Source organism: Neospora caninum, chromosome VIIb, assembly GCF_000208865.1.
Source record: "Neospora caninum Liverpool complete genome, chromosome VIIb".
Classification (NCBI taxonomy): Eukaryota; Apicomplexa; class Conoidasida; order Eucoccidiorida; family Sarcocystidae; genus Neospora; species Neospora caninum.
Genome location: NC_018394.1, coordinates 1,016,576 through 1,026,589, shown reverse-complemented (window position 1 = coordinate 1,026,589; position 10,014 = coordinate 1,016,576). Strand labels below are relative to the sequence as shown.

Here is a 10,014-nt window from a genome sequence, read left to right as displayed (position 1 = left end):
CGATCGGAGCAACAACCCAGACACGCGGCGCAAAAACTAAGAAAGTGTTTGCACATATATATTTGTTACTCTTCGAACTCCACAAATAGGCCGAAAGCGAAGACCTGTTTCCTCGACATCTTAAGGATCTGCTGACAGGCAGAAGGGTGTCTTGACACAAAAAACAGCAGCAGGGGGGCCGGTTGGTTGCTCGGCTCGATAAAGGTGGGATATGCCACCACCGTCCCCACCCCACTGATGTTGAAGGAGCCTTTCTATCCTATACTTCTTGACTAGAGATTTTCTCTTCTGCAACTCCTTCCCCTATCACACAGGAACCGACCTGAACACTGCTGCCAGTAAACCCCGGTTCCTCCCATACACGAGCGTTTGTTGCCCGACAGCGGGGCGCGAGATGAAGTGTGTCGGCCGCGCGCAAGAGTTCTCACAACGCTGTTGTGCTCAGAAGGCGGTTGGCCGGCAGACGCAGCGGCTGTCCGCCAACTACTAGCGATGCCAAGACATGCATCGGCTTCTGGGCATCAAAAATAGGGTCGCCTTTCGCCGTCTTTTTTTTTGTTTGTGGCATTCCATTTTTAGGGACAGCAAAGGTCTGTCTAGTTAAATGCGTCTGCACATGACAGTCGGAGATTGTGAGCTGTAAGACAGGTTGTCAATCAATCACGATCCAAGACATCCTTGAGGTTTGTAGACAATGGAGAGGAAATTCCGAGCAGGAGGCATGCTTCGGCAGGTAGGCCGCGCCCTGTTCCTTGCGGTACTCATTCAGTGTGTCAGCCGCACTGCACAAACCACGGCAGATGTACAGCCCACCCATACGTGCGAAAGTGGAACGCTGGAAGTTTCGTTGACTCCGCTCGATCTTTCCGTCAAGTTAGCGTGCTCCAGTGGGTCGGCAATCTCGGAGGAATCCGGCAAGGCGTTTGCCTACGTGGACGGGAACTGCGGAAGTGATGCGAAAGCGTTCGCTGATTTGCTAGGAAGTCAAGCTGAAGCACAATTGTTGGACAAGGTACTGACATTCACGCAACTACCTATCGAAGCAGGACAAATTTGTTATCAGTGCAAGGCAAACCACGTAGTCACTTGCACAGTCGTAATCAATGTCCCGAGCGCGGCAAAAAGTTGCAAGCCTTCGGAGGCCGGGGATCATGCTTTTAAAGCAGCAGCCGCACAGGATCTCGATCTCCAGGTGGAGAACAACGAACCCGTTTTCTTCACCTGTCCTCCTGGCTACAATCTTGAGCCCACGGATGAACACCAGGCATACGTTGGAACAGATCAATGCGGTGATAATGCGACTCGAAGAGCCGATGTTCAGCGAAAGGGAGAGAACAACGGTCCTTACTCGTTCCAGCTGGCGGAAAAACCGAAGAAGGAGGAAATGTTTTGCTACAAATGCACTAAAAGCAATCGTGGCACAGGCGAACAGTGCATGATCAAAATCGAAACTGTGACTACAACGACCACAACAGCAAGTGGATCGTCGACGGATGATGAATCTACGGATTCTACTGCTTCCGCAGCAGCGACGTTGACTTACGTCACTGGAGTCTTGTGCGTGGCAGTTATGTGGCTCGAACTCCGCTTTTAAAAGCAAAAACACTGGCTGTTGTGCAAGGTTGCCGTGCAAGGCGAAAGAAGCCTTACTCTTAGGTCGAATCAAATCGCACGCGTAGCTGGTCTCACAACAGCGTCTTTCAAAGCATGGTGTAGAAAAACCCGAGGCATTCAGGGTTCTCAAATAAATTGTCCGCATCATGCCGAACACTGGTATAGAAAGCAGGAAACAAGTAGCCTACAAATTCGGACGGCTTTGCAGCCGCGTGCTGTTCGCGGAGAGGGGATAGGCTGTGCACCTGTCCATGGGCTTACCAAAGCGGAACACTCAACTCGGCGATCAGCAAAACTAATACAACCCCTTCCCAAGAGTGTTCACAGAGCGCCTCTTTCTCTAGTAAAAAAAAAAAGCAACATTGGCATACCCTCATACGCGCAGGTCAAGAAGGCCCCATCTCGACTTCAACTTCGATTTCACCACTGTCTTCTACTTCAAGTCCCTGCACACGCTCTTTACGAAACGGACCAAAAAAACTTAGCAGTCTGACCGATACTCCAAATCATACGTTGAAAGAGGTTCGAGGTGGCAATTGCTATTCCACGCTCCCCCGAGCACGATAAGGTACCCTCTTTGGAGAGTAAGATTCATGCGCATCGCAAAACAAAAAACATTGTGAGTAATTTGTTCTCTGATTCTGTGACATGCTTACACACATATACTACGGCAGAGAACTGATGAGACGGAACCCTAAGTTTGATGTTTCACATGACCATCTTCCCTTCATCCTGGAAGCTCGCAAGACGGCATAATGGACAAAGGCAAAAACATGGAAACCACCGGTACTCATTCATTCGTTCCTTTCACACTACAGCGGCTAGCGCTGCTCCCTTGGAAAAGGGAGCGCCGTGCTCGAGGCATTTAACTCGAAACAGCCGGCGTCTCCGCGTGGAGACGTCCTTTCCTTTGATCTGCAAAAGGAAGGGCATACACATTCAACACGGAAAAATTTAACAATTATAGAGTTTGCTAAAGCTGGCCTTCTACCCGAAGGGTACGACGGGTACCCGCCTGCTACACTGAAAAACCTCCTTTCTCTGGCCCTGCTCCGAGTGGTGACGGTACCACTGCTTTCTCTGGAAAATGCATGTGCCTGTCACCGAAGCAGGAGAGCGCACAGTTTTAAAGTGAATTCCATCTCCAGAGCCGCTGATAATTTACGGAACGACGTTATGCAGCACGCCCTATAGAGTTTCCAGGGCATGGCACAAGAACTAGCCGCACCAGGTTCCGTGCGTTGCACCACGGGTTTCTTGTGTGTGCTTCCTGGGCACCATCAGAACACGAGAAGAATGTCCAGGCTACACAGTTGAAAGGGTTGTTTCAAGCAGGGGTGAGAAATGTTTTAGGGAGCCAGAAAAGAACATTTAAACTACATCTTTATATGAGTTTCGCAACAGGAGGTGGAGGAGTGACAGCTGGCACATGCATGCGCAGGTGACACTATAAACCCATTCGCAAGCAGTAAGGTGTAGTCTACGTGTCGGAATCGGTACCTATTGAATAGGTGTTCCTTTTCATGTCCATATATGCTTTCCCACCCTCTTTCAGGGGTTTTAGTGCCGCCCAATTGACCGTGAGCAGAAACGAGTTGTCCCGTGAGATTGCGATCGTCGGAAGGTGTGTACACAAACATCGCCGTTGCCCACTTGACACAGCGCTCGGTTTTTTCGATCGATTGCATGTGATTCTGGGATCTTTCGTTTTTTGCCATCCGTGCTTGAGGGTTGGGGTTTGGGGCCTCGGCCCCCTCTCGGGGAACTTCCTCGGCGTTTCCCCTGATCGACTACGGTCTTGTCACGATGTGGTCGGGTCTTCCTTTCGCCTCACCTCCAGCTCTTTCCAGCGCGCCAGGTTGTGAAGGCGACAGTATTGTCATAACGGTCTGCTCGAGCCAAGCAGCGTACTTTGCTGGCGATGTCTACCGTGGTACGCTCCAGGTGCGAGGCCCCGTCTCAGCCTTCTCGTTCCCTGTCGCGGTTTCAGTTTCAGTCCAGCTCTGTGGAGTTCTGTCAACTTCGACCTCGCGTCGCCGTCTTCTTGACTCTCCCGCTCTCAACAGGTACCGCCATGCGGCTCTTCCATTCTACCGTTCTGGGGGGAAAGGCGGAGGAGCCGCTGCGGGCGACCAGGGGGTTCCTGGGAAGTTGACCGGTGCACCGAGCTGCGCGTCCTCTGCTTCTGCATCAGCTCTTCCGGATCGTTTGCCGGTCTGTGCTGCAGCTGGAGTCAGCGACGCAGGGAGTAAGGACCCGATTTTTCCCGCCCTTTTCTCGTCGAGTTCGAAACTTCTCTTTCTCTCCGATCTCCACGTCGTCACCGACACCCTGGTTTTCGAGCAGCCTGGAGTCACGTTTTCTTTCGGGTACGAGTGTTGTCTGCCGCCCTTCCTACCGCCGACCTTCAACGGGTGCACGACGAAAATAAATTACTACCTGTGTCTCACGGGAAAGAAGCGCGTTCCTCCACAGTCGGCTGTCGGCAAACCGGCAGCAGGTTTGCAACAAATGTCAGCGCCGGCGGCTCCGACTCTCTCCACCGCTTTCCTTCGCCTCCCGATTCGACTGCTCGGCTCTCCCAACCGGCACATGCCTATTCTTCCCACCCTCGGCCCTCCGGTTCTTCCAGCGACCCGCGAGAGTCCCTTGTCGACCCGAAGCGTTTCTGCTCCGGGGACGGGCTTCGACGGCTCTTCCCCGTCGTCTGCGGCCACGCAAAAACAAACGCCTGCCTCTCCGCCGTCCTCTGCCTCGCTCAGAAGCCGTTTCTTCTTGCCAAACGTACTTCGCGTGTTCGGCACGGGCAGCGCTTCGGCCTCTTCTCGACCGACTCCTCGCGAGGCTTCGCCGGCGCCCGCAGTGTCAGTTCCCTTTCCGCAGCCCGTCGCGTTCCACTTCCACTCGCGAACGTGGGAAGGTGGCGACTTGGCGGCTCAAGCGATTAAGAGCGTCAACCCAGCAGCCCTGGATGATCGCGTTCTTCCCGAGTCTCTGGGGGCAGACATCGCTTGGCTCCTGGGTGGACACAGAGAGCGGGACGCCTTCCCGTGGGACAGCCCACCGAGCTGTTCCCTGCTGGCTTCTCTCTCCTCGCCGCCGTGCGCCCTCCAAGAGATGCTGGGCCTGTGGAACGCCAGCCGAAATACTCGAGAGTACGGAACTGCGTACGTCGACGTCCTTTGCGCCTCGTCGGTCCCCCCGTTGTGGGCGGAAAGAGACGCGTGCGCGGATTCTCCGTGGTCCTCCGTGCCTTCGAAGAGACTCCCAGACGCCGACTCGACCCCCGCCTCGACCAGCGAAGGGGCTGCGATATCGGGACTTGCGAGGGAGTTCGACTCTGCGGGAGGGTTCCAAGCGAGGAAGCATGACCGGGGCAGCTCTTCCGCTGGAGGTGGCGGGGAGGCGAAGGAGACAGTCTCTGACTCGGATATGATGAGCGACACGACGACACCGGCGCAGAAGCCCGGTGGTTCCTCCCCTAGGCAGCCTGGCGACTCTGTCATTCCTGACCTTGCCCCCGACAGCCTGCCTTCGCCGTCTCCCGCTCCTCCGGGGCCCGCTCAGCGTCCGCCGAATGGACTGCCATCAGGTCGAGGCCGGCTAGAGGACTCGGAAGGAAGCGGAGAACAAAATTCGCTCCCCTGCACGCCTTCTCAGCCTTCGTACGCGGGTGTCTCGACAGCGCCTCTCCCGTTGCTGCGAATCGTGGTGGACGGCGACAATGACGCGCCTTCCGGGATGCCCGGCGAGGCAGGGATTCAGCGGCGCGAGCAGTTCCGCATTTCTCGAAGTGGACAGTTTCTGTGTCTGGTGTCTCTCCCTGGTGTGCCCTTTCTTTCCCTGACAAGATTTGCCGATTCACGGCGACCGGCACCAATACCCGCCGTCGCGGACCCAAGCACCGCGGCCCCCTGCGTTCGGGTTGGCGGGTGTTTCAGTGTGCGCCTGAGTTTCGAGGGAGCGACTGCCCGCACGCACGAAGTCCACCTCTCAGTTGTTCGGGAAGAAACGCCTCTTCGTCCCCCAGCATCTGCCGCGACGAGCCAGCAAGCGCTGGGTTCACACGCAGGTGACGACTCTCGGCCGACAACCACGCCCCCGAGTACGACACGCACGGCGTGGGGCGGAGCTGCCAGTCGAGGCGAGCAGGACGCGGCCGCTCGATGCTCTCCAGACGGCCCGACGGTTGCGCAGGTCGTCTGGGAACAGCAAGAAGTCGTGGCGAGTATGGAGGAGGTTTCTCTGGTCGCCCACGTGCCCACAACGTGCCCGCCTTCCTTCGAAACAGATACGGTCCGGGTCACGTACGCTCTTGTTTTCCAGTTTTTATGTGCCGGTGAACCGGCGGCCGCCCAGGCGCAACCCGATCTGGGTGAGTCTTGTGAAGCGACGCCCGCTTTGCGCGGCAAACTTTCGAGAGACGACGTTGTAGGCTTGTCGTGGGAACTGCCTTTGATCGTTCTGCCGCCTTTTGGAAACGGAGCCTCCAGAGAAGACCCTCAAGGAGCGCTGTGGGTCGGGGGCGGCTGGGAAGCTGTAGGCGACGCTGCGGGCGTCGCCGCGCACGAATTGAAACTGAAGGTGCGTGCGTGGCAAGTGAAGAACGAGCAGCAAGTGGAAACAGAGACAGACGCCGACGTTCTACGCGGTGGAGAAGGCTGTCAGGAAGGGGATCACCCAGCGCACCAACTGGACCTGTTGTACAGTGCATCTGGAATCGCTTTGTTGTTGGGTGACGGGGCGAAGTCCTTACACAGGGGTGTGTTTGTGTAAGTCGTGTCCTCGCGAAATGAGGGGACCTTGTTTTTGTCCAAGCAGCCGCTTCTGTGTGGCAGGCGCTTGAACACTTGAAACACCTTTTCAATGCCGCACATAGTAAGGTGGATCGCGGCGTGTTCTGGTGGATCGCGGACAACGCACCGAGCCATCTAGCTTGTTTCTATGTGCCCACAAAATCCCCGCGGCAGTTCCGGCAGCGGACGCTGATTTGACTCCTCAAATGTGACAGGGCTTGCCAGTGCACTAGCTTCATATGACTTGCTCCGAGCTAATCTTGCCACAAGCCGAATCCGCCGTCGTACCTGTTGAAATTGGGGCTGCCATGCGCCGATACATGTGCACACCGCTTGCGAGCATACGCCTATATTCGACAGCTAACTCCTCGTGCTGGAACGTGACGGCTGGAGGTGCTATCTTTGGGAAGTTCTGCTCTTCACCCACTTTTGATACTCACCATATCAGTAGAAATTTAGGAGGCACCGATTCTCTCACCCGTGTCGACCAAATACCCTGCCGACGGGTTATAAGCTGCATGGCGCTGACATGAAGGCGGGTGACGAGAACTTGCTGGAACCGGATACAGAAGGAAGCCTGCAACGCGATCCTCCTCTTCATGCGCCAAGAGCAACCATACGCTACCCGCTATAGCAGAACATCCGCATCACTCAGCGTTACCTTCTGCAACATTTCTGTGCTCAACCGAATCGACGAAAGTAAACCACGAAAAAACATCCGTGTCGACAAGCGGTCGATCGTTCAGAGACAACGGGAGCTTACGAGCTAAAGTAAGAGTTGCTATAAACGTAAACGAGCTTAATTCGACACTCGACGAACCGTCGTTGTTCTTTACCATTCGCTCAGGGATAGGTTTAAACGCATAGAAAAGACTCTTCCAAAAACCCTATTACCTCAAACCTATATCTTCACTGACCAGAGGAGATTGTGCCTAGCATGCTATCAACGTTCCCGCACAACTTGATTCTAGCAAGTTTGAGTTCCGTTCACAAAGTACTCTTCTTAGTATAGTGAGAGAAGCAGAAATTACTTTAGCTTTCCCAGTGGCAACTAAAGTCTTCTTCAGATTGTACTGAGCGAGGCAGTTGAGGTGTTCCGGCCGAATCAGAAACAAAAGGTTTTCTTCAGAGGCATCCCTTGGCTCCCACATGGGTTCAGGTATGTAGGACAACAAGGGGCCTTTCAGAATCTACTATCTGAAATGCTCATCAGCATCCGCCGAATTTTCCCAATGCCTTGCTCCGCGTATACGGTTTCGCGTTTAGCATTTTTCTCGCGCCTTTCTCGGAAATCTGCTCTACCTAACATTTGACTGGGGGAGTGAATCACTAATAAAGACCCTTGCGAGGACGTGCCACCGTGTGATACACACCTTTACTGGACGTGGCATGACAAACACGTGCAGCCACTCTTGACATCCTGTACGTAAGACGAGACAGCAACACGTAGAAAAGAGAACTATCTCAAATCAAAACTGCTCATTTGTCCACCGACGCATCGCTAACCACATTCGAGCGCAGCTGGTGGAAAACCGCCAGACACAAGGTGGAAGAAAGGTCAGTCGTCAGCCATAGCGGGCACACCATTTTCAGCGAGCTCTCCTGGCTCCCGCATGGGTTCTTGTATGCAGGACAACAGGAGGCCTCATATGCGCTTGGCCAATCATCCTCTCGACTAAATACCTTTGACTTCACACCGGAAAAAAAAGTCGCGACATTGAACGGGTTTTCAAGAAACAGACAACAGCGGAAATAGCCCTCCACCGTGATATCGAGTACCTGGTCGAGGCTCCCTCGGAGACACGGCATCCCCTCGAAAAGTATGTGTTGCCTTCGCTTGAAAGATAGAAAAGAACAGATCTTCTTAACACCTCTGCAGAGAAGGCGGTCCTCTAGCACATGGACTAGGATGACGCATACGCGACCAGTGGCTAAAGTTGGCCACATGCGCAAGACACGGCATCTTGAGAAATGTGCCAACCCCGACTCCTCGACTTGTCCACATACAACCAAAAGCATGTTGCCGCCGCACGTGAATCAAAACGCTTCTTGCTAACGTGGGAGCACTTTCTAAGGCAGTCGTTCGCTTTCTTCCGGCTCTTTCTCTTGGAATCGAACGAGACAAGAGTCGAGAAAGATCTACGCGAACGCAACGCGCCGCTCTCCGCTCGTCTCATACACCTCACACTGGTAATCACTGCACAAGAAAAACTTCAACTGGTCGGGGCACACCTTCTGCCCTGCACAAATCGTAAACGGCTGACTTGACTCTTCCCCATTGCTCTTTCCATGAAGTGCAGCCACAGCCTCACCGCATTCGCTTCCCATAACGCAAACACACACCCTAGGGTAAGGCGACAGACCCCGGGTTGCTGGGACGAATCTGCAACAAATCCCCTGTACATACACTCGGAGACTCGCCCTGCTGACACCAGCGGTCTTCCCTGACAAGCCCTAACTTGCTTCCTTCCGGAGAAACACGTGTCACAGTGCTATTGACCTTGCTTGAGCGAGACAACACGAAACAGACGTCATGCTTCAGAGAGGAGTGGATGTGGTCAAAGGAAGCTTCGAACCACAGAGGAGAAACGACGCCCTGAATGCAGCGACCGTCCTCCATACCTGCGGTCCAAGACCTCCCTCTGACTTGTCGACAAGGCCAAGAGAATGGCGAGAAGCACGTGCCTGCGTCTTTGTTGCAAATCCTCGAAACTGCGCCGAGACGACTCAGCGGCACTTTCGCGCACAGAACGAAGACGCGGAACGGGCGTTTTGCCGTTGTTTTCTCCGACCCACATCGACTTAATCTGCGTCCACCAAAGTGACTACCGACTACAGACGCAGCTTCACACGCGCGTGCACCCGGTCTTTTCAGCAAGGGAGAAGCCAGTGCAAACGCGTCGCCGCTTCAGCCGGAGCGTGAATCACCAGGACGCTTTTGGGAAAAAGACTACAGGAGAGGGAACACCCACGGAAACGCACACGCATGTACACTGAGAACAAGAATCCTAGTCGAGGGGCGAGAACACTACACAATAGACGAATATCTCACTCGAGACAAAAACTCTCATGGCGCAGCAAAACGCTTCGGACAAACAGAAAAACAAACCCGCGTGCGCCCGCAATAGCGGCCAGTACACACAGGCACGCACGAAGAAAACGCTCATCTCTGGCAGACTCTAGACAGGTTCGTCAGTTGCTTGAACTTACCTTGTTGACAAATACAGACATGTGCGGGAAGAGAAAAAAGAAACGTTCCCTGTATATCTATCTCTACAGGTAGCAGTGGTGTTTGACGTGGAAGTCCCGGACTGTGATTTCGTCCTGCAGGCCTGCAGTTTGAGTGGCGCGTCGCCGCACCTTTGTTCAGTTAGACTTCAACAAGGACCACGCAAGAGATCCGGGAGAGTTGAGTTGGGTGCTTCGCAGAAAAACAAGCGTCGACCCCACGAGACATACCGGTGACACACGCGAGGAGACCGAGAACGCACCCCGGCACTCTCGCGCACTCTCGCTGCTCGTCTCTCGATCCACACTTTTCCCGTCTTCGGCCTCTCCCTTTTCTCTGCATGCGCACGAGAGGGCTGGCAGGAAAACGGCAAGA

The 10,014-nt window shown here is 54.4% G+C and overlaps 2 protein-coding genes across 2 annotated transcripts; both read left to right on the top strand.

Moving 5' to 3' along the window:
- Window positions 1-721: 721 nt before the first annotated feature.
- Window positions 722-1,594, top strand: NCLIV_025181 (SRS domain-containing protein; the record flags this gene model as incomplete). The annotated part of the gene is made up of 1 exon (XM_003882712.1): window positions 722-1,594. One exon carries the CDS (start codon window positions 722-724, stop codon window positions 1,592-1,594), a length of 873 nt encoding a protein of 290 aa, XP_003882761.1.
- Window positions 1,595-3,420: 1,826 nt separating this feature from the next.
- NCLIV_025180 (conserved hypothetical protein) lies at window positions 3,421-6,390 on the top strand (the record flags this gene model as incomplete). The annotated part of the gene is made up of 1 exon (XM_003882711.1): window positions 3,421-6,390. One exon carries the CDS (start codon window positions 3,421-3,423, stop codon window positions 6,388-6,390), a length of 2,970 nt encoding a protein of 989 aa, XP_003882760.1.
- Window positions 6,391-10,014: the final 3,624 nt, after the last annotated feature.